Below are 22,929 nucleotides of genomic sequence, written 5' to 3'. Positions count from 1 at the left end.
TCCAGATGCCCCCAGGTCATGAAAGTAGCACCCCCCAAGGCCCGCATGAGTAGTGAGTCCTCCTTGATTTAGAATGAAGCCAAACTCAGGCTCCATTCTACAGGAATACATACAGGCCACCTACAGGTGGGGGCTGTCCCCTGTCCTCAATCCCTTGCCAGATGCAACTGGGCTGGAGGAGGTCACCCTCCCCAGACCCTTGACTACCTGAGGAGCCCTTAGGATTAACTTAGTGAACAGCAGTGAACGTTCATAAACCATATAAATGGCATTGCCCACTTTTATAAAAATGATGGAGAACTCAGAGGAACCCAGCAACTTTCTATTTCCTAACCAGGATGTCCCTCTAACTAAAAGATGGGACCCCAAGTGTAGGCACAATTGGCTAAACTTTAGGCAGTCATCTTAGCACTAGATGTTCTGCTCAGTGACCATATCACACCTGTTGCTACTGCCTAAGGGTTGTCCTTGTCAGGATAAAAATCTCTGGGAATCTTGTCTCTCACAGATATCTACAATACAAACAAAATTCACACATATACTAGGCACACAACAGAAGTCCTTGCCAGGACACTCCTTACTCCGCTGGAGGTTACAGGCATTATGAATAGGAATCAAGACACACACGTCACTTCTCAGAATATGCAATGTTGGGCTTTTGGAAAAGGTGTTCAATAGAACTTTCATGTCCCTGCTAGGTTCCAGATAACCGGTTTAATTGAAAAATAATGATCTCCTCAGTTCCTTTTCAAATTCGAGTCTAGCAAACAGACCCTCAAGAGGCCCAATCATGCCCCGGAACTTAATGTCTCTTAATTCAGGACATCGTGGCTGATTCACCCCTCAATCAACCCTTAAAAAACTCCCCCCAAAGTATCTGGCAAGTTGTTGGGATAGGTGGTCCCAATGCTCATCTCTCCCACAAAAACAACAAAGGCAACAAAGAAATAACTACACACCAATGAAAACAGCTCTGGGAAAGCTCTAGACTATAAAAAAGCAGCAACAAAAAACCTTGCAGAGCTCAAAACCAAAGGACGGCCACATGGAAAAGTGTGAGAATCATTTTTACCTGCACTATCCCGACCCCCAGTCCAGAGTTGCTCAGCACCAGGAGGGATCCCTCAGAGGTACTGCACCCCACAGGCAAAGGAGAGCAGGGGCCTCCAGCAGTGGACATTTATAGCCTTTCTACTGAGGACCCCAACAATCTTCACCAATGCTGAGTCTAGTGGACGGAGCTGCTCAGAGTCACACAGGGTCTCCTTCCTGGGTGAGAGCTGCCCCCAGGCTCCTAAGTCATGGCTTTGACCCACCAGCACACAGTTGTGTTCTTGCAGCAGTCCAAGTCAGGGTTCTGACCCACGGTTACTGGGGTAGAGCTGCCACTGCTCTACACCTCGTCCCCATGTCACAGCTTGACCTGCCATCACAGGCCGAGCTGCTGCTGCTGGACCCCAAGTCACAGCTTCGGCCTGCCATGACCCTGGAATGCTGCTGCACTACCCTCTGACTCACCTCCCATGTCCTAAGTTAGGGCATTGGTTCTCCAATGCAGGAGCTGTGCTGTTGCTACTACTGCTCTGTGCCCTGCCCCCAAGTCCCAAGTCCAGGTGCTGACCCAAGTCCAAGTCCCAGGCCACACCACTACAGTTCTGTGTTCTCTCTCTGGTTCCTGAGCTAGAGATTCGATCCAACATAACTGGGGCGAGGCTGCTGTTACTGTGCCCTCTGCCCCCGGGGGTCAGAGTTGGAACTTTCACATTCTCCCCAGGGTGTACTGACACTATCCCCTTCCCCTGGGCCCAGGCCACTGCTGTACTCTCTCATCCTAGGCTCTGTGCCACTACTGCATACCATGCACCTGGGGCTCAAGTCATGCACAAGCCAAGACCCAGATCCTGGATCCATGGGAGAGCTGCAAATGCCAAAACCTAAGATGTGGTTGTCCCAACTGTAGCATGTGCTCCTTCGCCTCAGGACCTAGGCACGATGGTGGCTGTGCACGCAACCCAGCTCTGGACACAGCTTCAAGGACGATCATTGCGCTGACTTGGTGCCAGAAGGGATGCTTTCAACTAGAACTTCCTTCCATGGGCAACAAAGGAGAACAGGACAACCTCAGCAGCCTTTACCACCAAGGATTGCAGTAGCCCTAGCCACAACTGACACCAGCAAGCCCTCCACAGTTTGGGCCACCAAAGAGCCCCACAGCTTTTACTGACACTGATCTCATCTAACAGACCCACATGAAGACTACGCCACAGTCCTCTTCCCAGAACAGAAATATACCCTACTCAGCTAGTGCCCTCACAGCCCACATTCAGGTAAAAGTCTTTCCCCACCAAAGCTAGTCTAAAAAGGCTGGAGGAAGTAAATTCTCCCTCAAATGCTCAGATACCAATATAAACCCACTAGAAACACACTCAAAAAACAAGTACACACGACATGTCAAAAAGAACACAAAAACTTTCTGGCAACTGACCCCAAAGAACTGGAATTCTGTGAGTAACTTGAAAAAGAATTCAAAATAATTATTTTAAGGAATCTCAGTGAAAATCAGGAAAACAAATCAATGAATTCAGGAAAATAATGCATGAATGAAACAAATACTTCAACAAAAAATCAGAAACCATAAAAAAAAAGAACCACACAAAAATTCTAGATGTGAAGGATACAGTATATTAAATGAAAAATGCAACAGAGAGCTCCAATAGCAAGCTGAACAATTTGAAAAAAGAATCTCTGAACTTAAAGACAGAGCATTGATATTACCCAATCAGAGGCAAGAAAAAATTAGAGGAAACCTATGTGAGTTATGAGACACCAGTAAGCAAAAAATGTTCACACTGGGGAACGTAGGTGGCTCAGTCAGTTAAGCATCTGCCTTTCACTCAGGTCATTATCTCTGGGTTCTGGGGTCAAGCCTTGCATCAGGATCTCTGCTCAGCAGAAAGTCTGCTTCTCCCTCACCCACTGCTTCTCCCCCACACAGTTCATGCCCTCTCTCTCACTCACTCTCTCAAATAAGTAAAAATTTTTTAAATGTTCATATTATGAATACCACAAAAGGAGAAGAGATAAAGAGACAGAAAATCATTTAAAGAAATAATGGAAGAAAGCTTCCAAAACTGTGAGAGAGGGAGCATCCAGGTATATGAAGCTCAAAGGTCCTCAAACAGATTCAACTTAGAGAGATCTTCACTGAGACACATGATAAGGAAAGTCTCAAAACTGAAAGACAAAGATGAGGCAACTAGGTGGTTCGGTCAGTTAATCGTCTGACTGTTGATTTTGGCTCAGGTCATGATCTCAATGTTGTGACACTGAGCCCCACAACAGGCTCCAGGCTCAGCAGGGAGTCTCCTTGAGATTCTCTCTCCCAGCTGGTTAAGCATACGATTCGTGATTTCAGCTCAGGTCATGATCCACTTGCAAATTCTATCAATCATTTAAATAATACCAATTCTTCTCAAACTATCTGAAAAATGGAAGAAAAGGGAACATTTCCAAACTTACTTTACAAGGGCATTATTACTCTGACACAAAACCAGGTAAGGACACTTTAAAAGAAAATTACAGACCAATATATCTGATGAAGATAGATTCACAAAATCCTCAATACTATTAAACCAAATTCAGGAGCACGTGGAAAAGATTTACCCATGATTTAAGTTATTTTCATCAGGATCAAGAGGGGTTTGTCCCTGGGATGCAGGGAAGGTTCAACATATACAAATCAACCAATGTGATACCCACATTAACAGAATGAAAGATCAAATGTATGTGATGTTTTCAATAATTCAGGAAAAGTATTCAACATCTTTTCATAATAAAAACTCTCAACAAATTATATGTAGAATGAATGTTTCTCAACATCATAAAGGCTATGTATGACAAGCCCACAGCTAACAACACACTTAAAAGTGAAAAGTTAAAAGCCTTTCCTCTAAGATCATGAGCAAGACAAGGATGCCTACTTTTGCCACTTTTATTAAAGACAATACTGAAAATCCTAGCCACATCAATTGAGCAAGAAACAGAAATAAAAGGCATTCAAACTGGACAGGAAAAAGTAAAATTATCTCATAAATAGAAAACCCCAAATGTCCTACCAAAAACCTCATAGAACTAATCAATGAATTCAGTAAAGTCCCAGGATACAAAATCAGTTGCATTTCTATACACTAACAGCAAACTATCAGAAAGAGAAATTTTTAAAAAATCCCATTTATAATTTTATCAAAAATAAAATACATAGAAATAAATTTATCCCAGGAAAGGAAAGACTTGTACATTGAAAACTATGAGACACTGAGGAAAGAAATGGAAGACACAAATAAATGGAAAGGTATCTTATGTTCTTACATTTGAAGAATAGGTATTGTAACAATGTGCATACTACCCAAAATGATCTACAGATTCAATGTGGTCCCTATCAAAATTCCAATGGTATTTCTAGAGATAGAAAAGAGAATCCCAAAATTCATATGGAAGCACAAAATACCCCAATAGCCAAAGAAATCTTGAGGAAGATGTATAAAGTTGGTAGCATTATATTTATGATTTCAAACATTATAAAGTTACAATAATTAAAATAGTGTCACACTGGCATAAACAGTCATGTAGACTAGTAGAATAGAACAAACAGCACCAAAATAAACCCATGCAGAGATGGACACATAACCTTGACAAGAGTGCCAAGAAAACATACAAAATGAGAAAAAGATAACCTCTTCAATAAATGAGGTTGGGAAAACTGGATATCCACATACGAAAGAACGAAACTGGATAGCTATCTTATACCCATGAAAACTGACTCAAAATGGATTAAAGACTTAAATGCAAGATCTGAAAACATAAATCTCAAAGAAGAAAATGAAGAGAAGGAATGATGTCTTTTTGGATAAGATGCCCAAAGCACAGGCAAGGAAAGCTAAAATAAACAAGTAGGACCACATCAAACTAAAGTGCTTCCATACAGCAAAGAAAATAATTAATAAATTGAAAAAACAACCTATAGAATAGGGAAAAATATTTATAAACCATACAGGAAATTAAATGAACTCACATAAGGAATAAAATTCATATTTCGAAGAAATGTCTGCCCTCCCATGTTCACTGTAGCATATTTGCAACAGCCAAAATATGGAAACAACCTAAATGGATGAATGGATAAAGAAAATCTGATACATACACACACACACACAATGGAGTATTATTCTGTCTTAAGGAAATCTTGTCATTTGTGACAACAGGGATGAATTATGCTAAGTAAAACAAGTCAGACAAAGAAAGACAAATACTGTATGGTATCATTATATATGGAATTTTTTAAAAAACCTGATTTGATAGATATAAGGAATGGAATGGTGTTTGCTAGGGACTGGGGAGAGAGGGAAATGGGAGGATGTAGGTCAGAGGGTACAAACTTTCAGTTATAAAAGTTCCTAGGATTTAATATATAGCACAGAGACTAGTTAATTATATAGTATTGTGTTCTTGAAAGTGACTGAAAGTAAGTAGATCTTAAGCATTCTCATCATACACACACTATGTGAAGTGACAGATGTGTTAATTATCTCAATGTACATATATATCAAATCATCATGTTGTACACTTTGAATGTATGTAATTATATTTATCTGTTTTTAATAAAGCTGGAAAAAAATGTTCTAATTGTACTCTCCTCTACTTAAAGGGGAGTATGTGCTCAGACAGCTAACAGAAACATGAAAAGATGTTCAACATCACTTATCCTCAGGGAAATACAAATAAAAACCACAAAGAGATAGCATCTCAACCTGTCAGGATGGCTAAAATTAACAACATAAGAAACAATAGGTGTTGATGAGGATGCAGAGAAAGGGAACCATCATGCTCTGTTGGTGGGAATGCATACTGGTGCAGCCACTCTGGAGAACAGTATGGAGGTTTCTCAAAATGTTAAAAATAGAGTTACCCTGGGTGCCTGGGTGGCTCAGTGGGTTAAGCCGCTGCCTTCGGCTCAGGTCATGATCTCAGGGTCCTGGGATCGAGTCCCGCATCGGGCTCTCTGCTCAGCAGGGAGCCTGCTTCCCCCTCTCTCTCTGCCTACTTGTGAGCTCTGTCAAATAAATAAATAACCTTAAAAAAAAAAAACTCTTAATGATAAAGAACAAACTGAGGGGTGATAGAGGGAGGTGGGTGGGGGATGGGCTAAATGGGTGATGGGTATTGAGGAGGGCAATTGTTGTGATGAGCACTGGGTATTGTATGTAAGTGGTGAATCACTGGATTCTACTCCAAAAACCAGTATTGTACTGTATGTTAACTACCTCAAATTTAAATTAAAAAAATTAAAGGGGGATATGTGTTGCCTTCGTGTATATTAGAAACTCATTACATGTTAGTCTGTTTAACAAGGTTTCTCATTCTCTATAAATTTTTGTATCTTGCCCCCATCCCACAGGTGCTAAAGGCCAGACTGAGAGCACGTACTTTCTTGGGACCCATTAATCACAGATATTCCCATAGGTCAGGCAGCTGCTCAACTGATAAGGGACCCAAGTGAACCTGAACCAAAAACCAAAAACAAAAACTCTGCCAGGTGTAGCTATTCACTCTTCTACTGACTGTTGGTCTTATTACTGCTGGTCTGGTTGCTTTCATTTGTTTGCAAACACCTCAAGTAAACCTCTGTTTCAAGCAAACATAGCAAACATTGAGACCCACATCAACCTGAATGGGTACCCACTTAAAATGAATACCCCAAGTCCCACACCCCAGACAACATCACTCTGGCCCAGAAGCTCACTGTTCAGATGACATTTCCCAGCCCATGAGCTTGCTAACTGGAGACAACTCTGCTTTGGACACTAGAACTTACGCCCATAGCCTGCCTTTGTTAAGCCACAAATTGGATACAGGGCATTTTTGCTTCTCTTCCTCCAAAATTAGGGATTCTATTTCATTTCTGAGCTTGCTGCCTGTTTAGCACATTACCATGGTATATTCCTTGCTCTCTGCCCAAACACAGACCCCTACACTCCCATGCTTAAAAAAATGCTTAAAAGATTTCCAGAGAGAAATCTGGAGATTACTATCTGTACTATTCAAAAACTGAATGTTGATTATTACTTCCTTCAGGAAGCACTTTGCCTTCTCTCAGTCAACCCCTCAAGTCTCTGGGAGAGGACTGTTCACTCACTCTCCATTGCCTTCTTCTGCTGCCCTCTCCAACTTTCCACCAGCACCTCCTACCTTGTGTCTCAAATCGTAACACTCCTTTCCCTTGGTTACAAGCACTTACCACTTAATTGTTAATGTATTTACTAAATTATATACTCCAAGAGCATAACTGTTGGACCTGCTGTCTGGACTCGAGAAATAGATCAAGATATTATTATCACACTCATACTTTACAACTCTGCTAAGACAGCATTGAAGACTCCCCCCCCCCCTCCACCCCCCGCACAAGACTCCAGATCTATGATCTTGGCTAATGTATATAAATGGAAACCTTAGTTATGGACCGGCCTTAAGGACTCCTTGCACCGCCCCCCCCCCATGCTGCTCCTTTGAACTATCATAATAAAACACTTTGGAGGACATTAGGGGAAGAAAGGGAAAACTGAAGTGGGGAAAAATCAGAGCAGAAGACAACTATGAGAGACTATGGACTTCAGGAAACCATCTGAGGGTTTCAGAGGAGAGAAGCGTAGGGGAATGGGTTAGCTCAGTGATGGGTATTACGGAGAGCACCTGATGCAATGAGCACTGGGTGTTATAACACAAATAGTGAATCATGGAACACTACATCAAAAACGAATGAAGTACTCTATGGTGACTAATGCCACATTAAAAAACAAACAAACAAACAAATGCTTTCTGTGCTGTTCAAGGTAATGTATGACTTACTCTTTAATGTCTCCATTATCATCACTCCAAAGTTTCCTTAATATGTTGCTAAAACATCAGAGGACAATCATATTAATCATGTGTTAAAAAAAGGCTTATGATGTTTTGATATCTTTGAGGGCCTCACCAATTGGTAAGACTGCCCCGTACAGGCTGACCAGTCAGAGGCAGCAAAGGGTCCATAAGGAAGGGTCCATACCTTTCATATGAGAACCAATCAATCCAGAGCCCACACTCTGAGCCACCTCCTTTGTTTGGCTCTTACAGTCCAGGAGAAAAGAGTCGTTGGCCTTAATCAACCAGAGCTCAATACCAGAGAAATAGAACCTGCCCTTATAGCCCAGAACCCACCACCACCATCCAAACTAGACAATCCCAAGCTATTTCCCCTGCCCTGCCTGGTATTTCCCACTAAACACAATAAAGGCTCTCACCCTCACTCCTGCTTTTGCTTTCTGGCTCTGGTTCTTCCCCATGTGGCCCTGAGTGCATGCCTCTCATTTCTAGTAGAAATACGAGTAACAATAAATTTTTCTTCCAACGGCATGGACTTCTCTGCATTGTCACCCAGCCAACTTTAGAAATTAAGTCTTGGGCACAAATCAGAGCTATATCCTCAACTGGTCTATCTACAGTGGTGGCTCATGAATTTCTTCAATAGCTTATGCTATGGCAATATTCTAATACTCAATATGCTAATATTCACCTAAAAGCAGATCCACTACTAAAAGCTACTTGATGGAATTCGGTAGACTTGGTAATTTTTTTTTTTTTTTAGCGGTTGAGAGGCCAAGGTTAAGGAGAAGTTAAGGCGATGAGTTGCAAAGGTAGTAACACCTCCTATGAGTCTGAAGACAATGGCTCAGAACAAAGCATTAGCTCCAGTAGGGACAAGGCGATACTGGGCAACAGTCAGGGTTCAATTTTTCTCAGATGGCTGGCACAGCTCTCTACTCATTCAGATTTAGCTTCTCTGGTTTTTTAGTTTTGATGAACCCAGAATCAGTACAGGATCTTCTCATTGGGGCAGAGCTACAGAAAAAGAGCTTTCTGCAAGCTGTGCCTGCTATTCATGTTGAGAACTGGAGATGGCGACCTCTCTACCCTATTCTGTGGGGGGTATTTAGGAAAAATAAAACCTCATGCCTTAAGCAAACAAAACTCACCCACATTTATTTTCCCTCCTAATGCTCTTTCTTCTTCATATCTATCACATTATTTTATAGATAACATCTAAAATTTAGAGTGGTATCTATCAAAGTAATTTAATATCAAAGGAGAAAGGAAGAAGAAACAGATGAGTACTTGGTAAAGGCAACTTAAAAATCATAATGACTTCTATGTAATACAGTTAGTCCAGGGAACAGACTATTTGATTACAACAACTACCAATTTTCAAATAATTTTAGGACAAAGTGATACTATCGTAGTTCATGGTAATGCTACCATCTATAATTTTGTTCCTTGATGATTCAAAAGTCCTATAGTAAGACTTGATATATGTTAATAATTGAGATACAACTTATGAAACAGTTTTGGTGCTTTTTGGTTTGGGAGGTAAGAGGGGTGATGTTTAAGAGAAGAAAGGACACCTTTGTGGTTATAAAAACAGGACAGCACTCCAAAAGTTGGCACATAAATTTGTTATGAACCACTTACGTACGTGGTTGCATGGATAAATCTTAAAATTTTTTTAAAAAAATGTTTTCTAACTTTCAATTTTGAAGATGAAGACACATAGGGAATGTGATACCCTAAAAATCTCATGAGCTTTCAAAATACTGCTGGTCAGAGTATCAGTTGTATTCCAGAGACACAGGCAGGGATGGAATTATGAGTCAAGCCACTAAGGAGAGTGAAATGGAAAAACACCTAACAGAGTGTACAGAATGTACTTCAAGTAATATACTTAAGGACGAAAAATTACTCCCCCACACTGTTATTATTACTCTCTAAGTAGATTCTGTTTTTATTCTGATGTAACTAGACCATTAGTGTTGGAACATTTTCAGTAAAATTAAACTTGAATGTTCTGACGCTGAATGAGATCTTATTTTCTGAGAAATATTGGAAATGACATCTTCACGATAGAAAAGAGCTGTGGGGGCCGTAGGGGGATCTGTTCTACTGCTTTAGCTAAATTTGTAGCAAATCTGTAGCAAACTGGAGTTTACGTTTCCTAAAGTTTGTAAAAGTTAGCTTCCCTTATAATACGACTTGAGATATTATTTCCCTGGCCCACCTTCCTGATTAAGAATGTCATCTAAGGGGCACCCAGGTGCCTCAATTGTTAAGTGTCTGCCTTCGGTTCATGTGATGACTGGGGTCCTGGGATTGAGTCCCATGTCAAGCTCCCTGCTCAGCGGGGAGCCTGCTTCTCCCTCTCCTTCCCTGAACCTTCCCCATCCCCCGACTTGGGCGCTTTTGAGCGTGTGCTCTCTAATAAATAAAATCTTCAAAAAAAAAAAAAAAAGGAAACCATCTAAGTGCTCAGGAAGTGTCCATCAGCTGCTCTGCTCTAAGCAGAGGTGAGACACTGGACAGAGCATGAAGCAGTCACAGTCCATTCCCTTGGGTGTCAAAAGACAAAGACAACAGAAACTTTTGTTGTTCTATCTACATCATTACTGCCAAACAGGCTTTTACACAAGAACACTCAGAACAAGCTGACAACTCAGAAAGAGGCAGACAGAATCAGGAAGAGATAAGTTAGTGGTTCTGGTCAGAGACCTGGGCCAGTGATGACATCTCCAGAGTAAGGTTGAGAAAGCAACAGCATCTGATGCATACAAGACAAGCACTGGTACTTTGAGCGCAGAGACTTAACTTCAGGAAGGCTCCTGGGGAAACTGATCACATGGTGGTTATTTTACACACTCTCACTGGAAACAGCAATGATATGTTTTAAGGTAGGAAAGATTCTTCAGAAGAAAAAGAAAGAGAATGGTCAGTGCATACCTATTTTCGTGAACCATTCCCAAGAAAGGTCCTCTGGCATACTAGACACAGTTCTGCTTTCTTTTAGATGATCAGGCTAAGATACAATGCCTAAGAAGGTTGAATATTATTGAACACATAAATCAATAAAATATTTTAGAAATCACTTGGCCAAATTGCCTTTAAAACATATTCAAGATGAGATTTGAGATTTGCAGCAAGTGAGGCACTAGAAACATCTGATTAGAAGTACTTTCACATTTTCTCTTTGTGATTAAGTTATATAAGAATAATATTTTCTCACTCCCATAATGAAACTGACCTTTAGCTACTGAAAACTCCAATGATTACAGTGAAACACGATCATAATAAAATGCTTGGTGGACTGATAAACAACCAACTTTTGACACTGTGAAATATATTTGTTAAAACTCAAATATCATACACCTTGAACGAATAAAGCAAAACTTACAGCTGTGATTTATTCCCTGGTCTGGTTCTCATCGTCTTTCCATTAAGAATATCCATATCATACACCAAGAAGCTAACTCAATGCACAAGCTGGTGAGGCCAGTGAGAACTATTCAGTATTTCAGGTTCAAATGTTTATCCCAATTAATACTACCAACTTGCATCAGAGGTTAAAGTTGTCATATATTGTTCTTTAATAGATAACACCAGGTCTGATCACTTCTAAAACTTCTTTTTAAAAGACACAAAGACAAGTTTTAGGTTGAGGATGGAGGAAAAATTTGCTGAATCTTTACATCCTATTCTTACTTCCCGCTTCTTGCATATTGTCCTGGTGTGTTTTCCTGGAATAGATGCCCATTCCATAGCAGGTTTTCACATCTTCGTATATGAGTGGATGGATGGTGAACTCAAATGACTGATGGGCCTAATTTCCAATGCAAATCCTAGTAGCAAGAGGGCAATTTCCTAAATGCTTAGTACCCACCAAATTAATGAGACAGGGTTATGCTTTCAAGGAATTTTTTTGTGCTAGTTTGGCTGAATGTTTGACACCCCAATGCACATACAGTTTTAGCTAACTTTTGCTCACTCTTTCTTGAGTGTGTAGGGATATATATCTTCAGTTCAACTACACTGGTTCTCAGATTTTTCTCTACACCTTTGTGTATTCTGACGTTCGTTTGATTACAACATGCAATGCACAGCATCTGAACTACCGCAGGACACAAAATGCAGTTCTATCTGGCAGCCGCTACTTCTTGGGTGACGACTAATCTGGGCTCCTGCACAGGACCACAGTTTGATTCCTCAACTTCACAGACAACTTCACAACGACACACAAAGCCTAAGCGGATTTTCAGTTAGCCTGTGCTCTGAGAAATATGATTCCAGATAAAAATGTGGTTTCCCCTATCCTGTCTAGCCACCAAAGTATGCTGTTTTCATTTGGTGCAGCAAGACACTGTACCAGGGAGGGGGTCCTTTTTTTCTTGCAAAACCTAAACCACTTGCCAACCACCTGTGGTGTTCCCTGCTGTCGGCGAACGATACCCTGAGCGAATGCTTCAGAGAGATTCTCTTAGGTTCTTTTCCAATCATGAGCTCCATTCAAACTTCAGGCTAACCTTGCACAGAGTCAGGTTCCACGAGGCACAGACTTTTAAGATTTGAGAAGGAGTCAGTGTTTGTTAAGTGTTCCATTTTGTAACCCTATCAACAAGCATTTTACAGAGCATGATGAATGCGACACTACTCTCCATGCCTAGCGGCTCCTCACAAAAGTACAAGTGCTTCCAGAAACCTTGACAGAGAGAGATAATCAATTATTTCTCTCCCTGCTATTAACCAGCTCCTGCCGACTGTTCATCTTACGCGTGATGATGACTAATATGCGCCGAATGGCGAGGAGACGCTCTTTCAGGGAGATCATGCCAAGAATAGCCAGCTGAGCCTTGCGTTCCAGCGGCAACACTGCCAGGATCCACCAGGACCACGCGGGACCGCTAGGGTTACTCTGCAGAAGAAACGAAAGCAAAACGAAATTATCACCTAAAATACAAGTCTCCTCCTTCCCCAATACTGTCCTTTTGTTCCACCAACAAGGCAGGAGCCAGAATTAAATGCCACCTTCTACTTTAGGTCTATTTCCCATCCATCTAGCCCTTGACATAGAAAGTACTTTCCTGTTACACATTTAAATGTTGTAGAACTCACAAAACAAAGCGCTTGCAAGGAGAAGCAACTTCCATGGGGAAATTCCACAAATTAATTGCTTCTGTTCTCTCAAAGCTCTAGTTGGGAGTATACACCACTCAGACAAGGGGACCATAATTTTTAATCTATTCCCAGTATTCTGTGTTCTTGTTTTTTAAGTTTTAAATACATCATAGAAAACTCTATATTAGGAAGGCTAAAAATATGTGTACAAGTTTGATTATTATAATAAAATTTGTAATAAAGCTTTTAGTAGCTATGTGATGAATGTGCAGACATAGATGAAAATCTACATATGAGTTATATGTATATATATATGAGATTTATATATATGGGAATCACCATGAATTAACTGTATAAGAATTATTATGCTAACTGATAGCATTTACTTCACATACCCAAGCACACATTTCTGGATTGAGCTCTAAGTAAAGCTGGTCAAAAAGTTGTTCTCAGTAATTCTGGCATTAAGAGCCAAGATGTCCAGGCCTCCCTGCTTCCTGTCCTGGCTTCTTCCCCCAATCCTACCCCAAATGTATACAGACTTATACAGAATCCCTACTGGGAACTGAGAGGGTGGACACCAGTGTCAATTTACCTTAGGAGAGGAAGAGTCTACTGAAAGACCAGGATTATTATATTTGAGACAATTTTTGGCTTACAGGAGGATGCTCCTGAGTTTTGGAAAAGACATAGGTGGGGGGTGGGCAGAAATCCTCAAGAGATAGAAAAAGAATGTAAAAATGGATGGGAGGGGCACCTGGGTGGCTCAGTGGGTTAAAGCCTCTGCCTTCGGCTCAGGTCGTGGTCCCAGGGTCCTGGGATCGAGCCCCACATCGGGCTCTCTGCTCAGCAGGGAGTCTGCTTCCTCCTCTCTCTCTCTGCCTGCCTCTCTGGCTACTTGTGATCTCTGTCTGTCAGATAAATAAATAAAATCTTAAAAAAAAATGGATGGGAAATACAAAGGACAGTTCGTCTTCCCCCAAACCTGCTGAGAGTTGGTCCTCCAGCCCTGTTCTCTCTGCAAGATAGGTGAGCACACACAGTGGAAGGAAATCCATACTCTCAGCCACAAGCCCAAGCAATCCTTGCCTGGCTCTGTCACTCAGAGAAGGGGGAGAGGATTCGTTTGCACTTACAACGTCTTCACAGCCTGAAGCCAGGCACTGCTTGAAGAGCCAGGTTCCCAGAAAGCTCCACACTTGTGGAGCACCAGAGAAAGCCAGGCTGGATAGAAGGCAGGAACACTTCTAATTTAACAAGAGTTAGATTTTCTCTTCATTTATTCAACACCTGTTTACCAGGTACAAGGCAATCTTAAGGGCAAAACACAGAGGGTTCAGCCAGTATACAAGGCTTACTACTCTCTAAACAGCTGACTTAAATGATTTAAACAGCTGATTTAAATGAGGGAGAAGAAATAAAACAGCTAGATTAAATAGTTAGAGAGAAATAGAAGTACTAAAGCTGACAGCCAATCAGAATAAATTCTTTTGTGATAGAAAACAAATTACCTTTATGCAGTATTACTCAGAAAGCATTGACTGTTTTGCTTCAAGGCACATGCTAATATACTAGGTGCTTCTTCGTTCTATTGATAGATGAATTGGTTCATAAGTGATCGTGATGGCAGCATAGTACTGCCTAACTTTCCTTCAGAATAATATGCCTTAGCACATTACAGTAGCAAATAATAGCATTGTAAAAGAAATAAGGAGACTATACCTGAGGCTCAGCTTCCCTGTCTGGCATTAACCCAAAATGGCTTAAAATTTGTTCTTTCATGTGATCCTGAAGTGAAGTAAACCAGGAAACCGACTGTTGATAAACTGAATCATGAAGGCTGGTAAGTTCTTCATAGGCTGGACCTTCCACCTGATCAAGGGAAAAGGGCCACCATTTCAACAGTTCCTTATTACGCAGTGACATCTGCCGCATTTGCTAAGTGGACTTGTGGCATTTATTTCTTAGATAACTGATTAGTGTTTATAAACCTATTATAGGCTCAACATACAAATCTGTACTTTTCTTGTACAATGAAGATCTATCTGCCTTGTCTATCTATAACATCCTGATTTTTCCCTTAACAATGTAAACATATCCCAGGTTACGATGAACAATTTTCAATGGCTACATGCAATCCTACATTGGAAAATTTACTCTACCATCCAGATAAGATATATTTAAAAATAACACAGCAATATAAATATTTAAGCAAATGTGGGAAGGGGGGTTGTTTTATTTTTGTTGGTGGAGGTGAGAGAAGGGACCACCATTCCCTCAGGACAGTCTCCTAGAAATAGAATTGCTAAGTCAAAGAAGGAGACATTTAAAATATTGCATTCCCTATCACCAAACTACATTCCAAAAGACATATTCCAGCAATCACACATTCCCTTCATTAGCCTTATGCAGCAGTAGGCCCTGATGCTATAGATTTACCATGCTTTGCTTCTGGGTGCCTACCTCACTGCCAAGTCATTCATTTTAAGTATGCCCCAGTCCTACTCAGAAACACCTAAGTGGGAAAAGCACTGGGCTGGGGACCAGGGAACCCAGGTGTGTTCTGGCTTCATTGCTCATTCTCATGAGCCAGTCACACAGCCTCCTGAGGGGAGGGGTTTTTTTCATCTACAAAATGGGAATTCACCATTCAGGTGCTCTCTGGTTGTAAAATACCACTATCTCTGAAAACTAGGATAAACTGAGGAATTAGATTATAATGCATACAACCATTCTCATTTTGACTTACACAAATTAAATATTCATATGTAGAAGGGGATTTTCTTTTTTTTTTTTTTTTTTTTAAAAACCACCAAAATTATTTCATGTTGTTGCTATGTAAGCGTCCATTTTAAAAACATATACCACCAAAAATTGCCATTCACAACAACTGTCAGCAAACCCTCTCAGATTTGTTACTGGGGCAGCAGAGGGACCCCGAGAACAATCACACTCAGTCACATCCTTTAAACCCCCACTCCCTGGTCCTGTGATGTTAGGGTTGACTCATTGTTCTTGGCCCCTACACTGTGAGGTCCTGTCCTCAGGATGACCAGAACCAGCACCTGGAAAAGGGAAGGTGCTGGTGCTGGGGGTGTGGCTCTCCTCATGGGCCTTATGAATGTACATCACTGTCCCCAAAGTGACTTCCGGTGTGATATCAGATAGCTGAAGACTCTCACTTTCCATGTTTCTAAATGTTAACCAAAGAATTCAAAATGGGTATACAATAATTCCAAGGATTTCCTCTTTCTAGATGGTTGTAATGCTTTTCTTGCAGGATAATTTACATACAGAAAAATGCATTGATCTTAATGGTTAGCTCAGAGTACTGTCTGCTGTATGCACCAGTGGGATCACAGTCCTCAACAGGACAGGGGACATTTCCATCACCCTCAATGGCCCTCCACCCCCAGCCAGTCTCTGCCCTCTAACACCAGAGACAAGTGATGCCTCATCTTGGAAGTATATAAATGGACCCACACAGCATGTGTGGTTGTGTGTCTGGCTTCCCTGGCTTAGCATCACACTGAGAGACGTGTTCATTGAGAGACCTAGGAGATTCTTTCACATTATTCTGTGTGTGATCAGTTCCTTGGTTTTTATTGCCAAGTAGTTCTCCATTATGGAAATGGACTACAGTTTGTTTATCCATTCTTCTCCTGACGAGTCTCTGCACTATTTCTTGGTTTTGGCCATAAATGATAAGATGGCTAGGGACATCTTTTTACCCATCTTTCTGAGAATCCCTTCAAAACATTTTGTTAATCTGTCAAAATATGGGTTCTGATATTTCTATTAGACATACTAACATTTCTCAAGGGGTAAGAGATCTAAACCTTTTACACTGAACTTTAGAAGGCATTTTTAAGCATTGTTTTTTATATCATATCTCATTCTGAACTAACACCAGGATCCAGAACAGGGATGGATTACTACTCACAAGTCAAATCCTGTTCACTGCGTATGTCTATATAAACAGCGTTGTCTTGGAAACCAGTCACACCAACTCATTCCCAGACTGTCTACAGCTGCTTCTGTGCTGCAACGGCAGAGCTGAGTCGTTGCCACAGAGACTGCTTGACCTGGAAATTCTCTGGTATTGACTGTACGGGCCTCTGTGGGAAAGGTCTGCCAACTCCTGAGCCAGAACGCCAAGACAACAAACCACAAAGGCATTTTGCAATGTGCAGCAGTAAGGTAATTTTTCTGAGGAGGACACGTGTCCACCAGCTTCAAATCAGGTGAAAAATTCACTGAAGTAATAAATAACTGAGGTGCTGAATTAGGGAAGGTATAAGTAATATTATCTGTAAAAATCTGACCAAGTTTTTCCACATGCACAGGAAAACAAGGTGACTGACCTCTGAACACACAGCTGTAAAATCAACCTCACCTTTTCATCTTCGAGATACTCGATGTCAGCTGTGTTATAGCCATCTCTGTGACGATGGCTTAGAACTTTGAACCGACTAATCCCAATGGCATCCACAACTGAACTCCCATCAGGAAATGTTCTGACATCCTTAATCTCCAGCATGCAGCCGTACTCCGAAATTCTGACAGGACAGTTGAGAGAAATAACAACGATTTTATAAATGCAGAAGATCCAAACAAAACAAATGGTGTCTCCACATGGGACCAGCAAGCTTATTTTCTCTAATAATACCTGCAGACAGTTCCTTCTGTTAAATGCAAAACATACGGGTGTACAAGGGCTGCATGGGGAGGGCTGGAGGGAAAACGGCCCTTGTGCCACCGTCTTTCAAACAGGCTAGTGCTTTGGAAGGACCCGAGAGGTAGAGAGAGAATCCTCAGTACTCTTGGTCAGGGTACCGTCAAGGGGTACAGAGAGCACAAGTTATGTCTGGGGCCCCCGTGTCCCTCACAGATTCTGCCCCCCCCCCGCCGCCATTTTCCAATGATGCAGCCCTGTCCTCCCCAACAAACCACTATGCAAAGGCATCTACAGTCACTGCCTTCATCTCCTGCTCCCTCCATACCCCTCCATTCCACTGAAATAACCCCACTGGAAGTCACACATGACTCTGGCATGAGCCTGCTGATCTGTCACTGACCCAACACCTTCTGCTGCTCTCCGGTGCCCTCCCTGACCAGTGTAGCCCTTCACAGCTTTCCTCCGTCCTCCACATGTCTCTCACTCACAGGGCCCGCTAAGGGTGGCATCCTCACTCCGATGCTCTCCCGTGTGATCTTAACCACTCTCACTCTTTTAACTCTCACTCTAACTTCCTGAGGACACTAATAATTGAGCCCATTTCCTGTCAAGCACTATATGGAGCAGTTTATAATATGTTCTCATTCAGGCCTCACAAAAGCAGGAAGGTTAAAACCAAACAATATACATAAGGCCACAGTAAGATTTAGACCTGAGATCTGAACCCAACGCTATGTGATTCGAAATTAAATGAACAACTTCATCACATACCTTCAAGCTAACGATGAGTGATGGTTCCAGCTATACGGCTGGACACCTCTTCTTGGATCTCTCCTAAAACTATCTCTTCCTGCTTACCTAACAGGCCGTGGCATGGATGGAGGTGCCCTGAAGACCCCCTTCAAGGGAGGACTTCCCAGCCATCAGCAGAAAAATGCCTTCAAATGTCAGCTCCTTCAAAGCCTATCTCCGCTGCAGCACCTGTCTTTCTAATGAGCGTCCTGTCCTTTCCTGTCTGTAGATAAGAACTTGTCCTTGCATCTGTACTCTAAAGCTTGTCCACATGGGGTCGTTAGAACATGGCCCCCCCAAAACTAGATGAATTCTTCCCACACACTTACAGGTTTCCTTCTCCTGGGCTGTGCCACAGGTAAGCCACACTTTTGTCTGCTGCTTTCCCTGGAGGGACTTGGCTTTCCGCATGTGTGGTGAGCAACATCTGCTCACTGACGAGTTCAGGAAACTTACGTCCTGTGGTTTATCTGGCGTAATGCTCTTCTTAGTGTGCTGTATCATTTATGGAAGCACAACTGCTGGAACTTTTTTTTTCACTCTGCTTTTGCTGATTTTGATGAATCAAATTTTAATATATTCAAATTTATTAATTTCCTCTTCCATAGTATGTGCTCTCAGCATTTTGTATTAAAAAATTCTTTCCCTTTTCCTAATTATAGTCTCCAATGTTTTCTCTTAACATTTTTATATGTTGTTTTTCACACTGAAAATGTAAATAACGTGTAATCTGTGTATATGGTGCAAGGCAGAGAAAAGATTATTTTTTCCCATTTGGACTGCCCACTAATTTTCTAAGCACCTTTTAAGTGAGCAGCTTGCCTTTTCTCACAAAATTATATGTAAATATGGGTCCATTTGTGCGTGGATCCATTTCTTACCTTCATATTCTATATTAGTGGTCTACTTACTAGGACTTCTAAATTTATTATGAGAGTGTTCTCCCATCTTACTCAACTGATGTCTTCAAAACTGTCATGGTCTTGGTCTTTTGCTTTTCCATAATAATTCTAAACAATTATTTTGAACAATTCCATGAAAAAACCCTCTTGGAATGCTGACTGAAACTACCTCAGATCTATAGACTAATTTGGGTAAACCTAATATTTCCATGATATTCAAGTCTATGCATACATTCACAGAAACGTTATTTCTCTCCATTTATTTGGATCTTCCCAAATATTTTTCAATAAAGCTGTAGATTTTTTTCTATAAAGGTCCTACACCAATCTTTCAAAAGATCTATTCCTAGGTATATATAGTAGAAACTAGAGGGTGGTTCTACATATCCATTCTTCCTTTCTTCCTGGGCACATGGCTGGGCTACATTTCCCAGCCTCCATTCCAATAGGTGTGAGCAACAGGGATGAGTCCTCCTTTTCTCCAGAATCCTGGAGCATATGTGTCTCTTCTACTAGCTAGAACTTGCATGTAGTGACCTCATGATAACCATGCAGTAACAACAAAGCCCTAGGGGTTAAGGAATCTAACAGTTTGGGAAGAATGCAGAGACCCCAGAGCAGCCATGGAGGGAGCTGCCTGCCAATTTGATGTAAAACAAGGAGAGGTAAAAACTTAAGAGCTGCGGTTATTGTAGGACTGAAATTTGCCTGGCTGTGTAGATGAAGGCTTCAATTTTTTTCCATTTTATTTTGTTTTATTTCTTTTCAGTGTTCCAGCATTCATTGTTTATGCACCACACCCTGTGCTCCATGTAATACATGCCCTCCTTAATTCCCAGCCCCAGGCTCACCCAACCCCCCCAAGCCTCCTCCCTTCCAAAACCATCAGTTTGTTTCTCAGAGTCCACAGTCTCTCATGGTTTGTCTCCCCCTCCAATTTCCCTCAACTAATTTTTTAGCAAATTTTTTAGACCTTAAAAGTTAGATTAGATTTGTTTGCATGATGATGAACTAAAAGAGAATTATAGCCAGAGAGAAGCATGAAGGAATGGATATGAACTGTATTTAGAGGAAAGCAAACAATATGATAGTGGACTAGCAAGTATGATGTCTGAGAGAAAGGAGTAGGAGATGATGCTAGAAAGAAGGCTGGGCTCACATCATAATGCAACATCGGACTTACACATTTTTATGTAATGGGAGCCACTGGAAGTTTTCAACATCATCTTAAACTGTTCTTTGAGAAAAAATGAAAAATTACGTATTTATTTAGGACCCTCTGGATGCTGAAAAGTCTTACCCTGCGTGCTCAGCAGACAGACACATGCCAAACCGTTTGGTGCCAGTTTCCATGCATCTTCTTATCATAAGCCGATAGCGGGGCTCAAAGACATGAAGTGGACACGGGACGGTGGGGAAGGCCATGGCACACACAAAGATGGGGACATCTCTCGTCAGACTGTTGGGTAAGGGAAAACGTAAACTTATAAATAGGAGCCGTTAGAAACAAAAGGGAATATTAGTCACTGTAACATAGCAAAAGCTAGCCAACCTCAATTTCCTCATTTACAACAGAAAACCCTCAGGCCTGTCTCGGTCTTTAGTGGGGAAAGGAAGCCAAGGACCACCTCATGAGAAAGTTCTCAGCTTACCAGATTTCCTGACAAGCCTGTCGTATTTAATTTGATGAGATAGAACATGCTGAATTGTATTAATTTACTTAGAAAAAGTTACAGCTTACAACTATGATAACAAAAAAATTTTAAGGACCTTGAGGACATTATGCTAAGTGAAATAAGTCAGAAAAATGAATATTGAATGACCTCACTTACATGTAGAATCTTCAAAAAGAACAAAAGCAAGCTCATAGATAAAGACAAAAGATTGGTGGTTGCCAGAGGCTGAGGTGGGGTGGGGAGGTGGGTGAAACAGATGAAGAGGGTCGAAGGTACAAGCTTCCAGCTGTAAATAAAAAGGCCTGGGACGTAATGCACAGCATGTTGACTACGGTTAATAATACTGTGTTGCATGTTTGAAAGTTGATAAGAGAACAGATCTTACAAGCTCTCACCACAAGAAAAAAAATTTGCTAACTATGTTTAGTGATGAATGTTAAGACTTAATGTGATGGTCATTTTGTAATATATATAAATATCAAAGCATTATGTTACATACCTGAAATTCATATAATGCTATGCATCAATTTTACCTTAATAAAAATAAATAATAAGAAGAGAAAAAAGTTCTGACGAAAGCAAAAACTACACAGTAGTCAAAGGTAATGAGTTCTAAATAAAAAAGAGTGGAAGAATTGTAAGACTTCAATAGTTAAAGTTTGCTACAACACACAACTCTGATCACTTTAAAAGACAAAAACAACCCTCAAGCCTATTTCAAGGGATAATCCTATTCTCCCTCCTGTTTCTATATACTGTGTCTTTTCAATTCTGAAAAATTCAGTACCACTTACTTAGATTCAAAAAGCAACTATATAATTTTGTGAAGACACACTTTTTTTTTAAGTGGGCTCCATACCCAGCATGGGGTCCAAAATGGGGTTTGAACTCATGATCCCAAGATCAAGACCTGAGCTGAGATCAAAAGTCAGACACTTAACCAACTGAGCCACCCAGGGGTCCCATGAAGACATACTTTTGAAATATTTTTTATGACCCTTTTCAATTAAATTTCTATAAATTTTTTGCAATTGATATTTTTTTCTAATTTTAGGTCTAATTTCTCTGCTGGGTGTGTGTACCTGAAATAAAGTTATGAAAGCAAGGATTTCCTTCTTTAATCTGAACTCAAGACCAAGTACATACAACTTGAGAACTTACTTTGATAGTTCTGTCATTTCTTCATCATAAATTCTCTTCCTATCAGAGAGTTCATCAGATAAGTATTGAAATATTAATTCTTCAGCCAGAATAGTTATATTAAAGTTTCTGCTTGCCAACAACTGTAACAAAAGGAAATGTTAAGTAATACCACATGGTAATTAATTCTAGAGGACAAAGTACTCTCTCCCCAATAGAAACAGTTAAAAAAGAGGGAAAGGGGTAGAGTCTCTCGGAAGACAAAGAGATGGGGGATGGAGAGCCTGGAGGTCAGCCAGCCTGGGGTAGGGACAGGGGCAAGACAGTTCCTCCCCTCTGATGAAAGGGCAGGAGAAGGTGTTCATCACCTGGAGGAAGGATGAGTGAATCCCAGCCTGACTAGCTTCTGCATTCTTAATCAAGTATCACAATGTCAGAGAAGGGAGAGGAAGCGTGTAGGATATGTTGCAAAAGAAGAGAAATGGGAAATAATCATCTGAGAAAGTGGAAAATTGAAGCTACTAGAGACACACAGTAAGAATGACTACTAATGTTTTGAGTCTAAGATTTAGGACTGTGAATTTAAACTGAAACCAATCTTCCCAATTTTGTGGCTTTTGCTCTAGCTTTGCTTTGTTACTTATCTGGACATGTGCAAGAGGCAAAGTTGACTCTATCTGGATTGGGAAAGGGACAGAGGGACCAAGGAATTCAA

At 41.0% G+C, this 22,929-nt stretch overlaps 1 protein-coding gene across 1 annotated transcript in view; it reads right to left on the bottom strand.

The window, feature by feature from the left end:
• Positions 1 to 6,180: 6,180 nt before the first annotated feature.
• LONRF2 (LON peptidase N-terminal domain and ring finger 2) overlaps positions 6,181 to 22,929 on the bottom strand; it is a 46,008-nt gene continuing 29,259 nt past the window's right edge. The window contains exons 8-12 of the mRNA XM_004753021.3: positions 22,236 to 22,357; positions 20,699 to 20,857; positions 17,423 to 17,585; positions 14,749 to 14,898; positions 6,181 to 12,823 (exon numbers count right to left, since the gene is read on the bottom strand). Of these exons, the coding sequence (XP_004753078.1) occupies positions 12,629 to 12,823; positions 14,749 to 14,898; positions 17,423 to 17,585; positions 20,699 to 20,857; positions 22,236 to 22,357 (789 nt within the window). The 3' untranslated portion in view covers positions 6,181 to 12,628. The remainder of the gene's footprint in view (positions 12,824 to 14,748; positions 14,899 to 17,422; positions 17,586 to 20,698; positions 20,858 to 22,235; positions 22,358 to 22,929) is intronic.

The sequence above is a fragment of the Mustela putorius genome, unplaced genomic scaffold, assembly GCF_011764305.1.
Source record: "Mustela putorius furo isolate JIRA1106 unplaced genomic scaffold, ASM1176430v1.1 tig00000224_pilon_pilon_pilon, whole genome shotgun sequence".
Classification (NCBI taxonomy): Eukaryota; Metazoa; Chordata; class Mammalia; order Carnivora; family Mustelidae; genus Mustela; species Mustela putorius.
The sequence above is the reverse complement of the archived record's forward strand: the minus strand, read 5'-3'. Positions and strand labels throughout refer to the sequence as shown.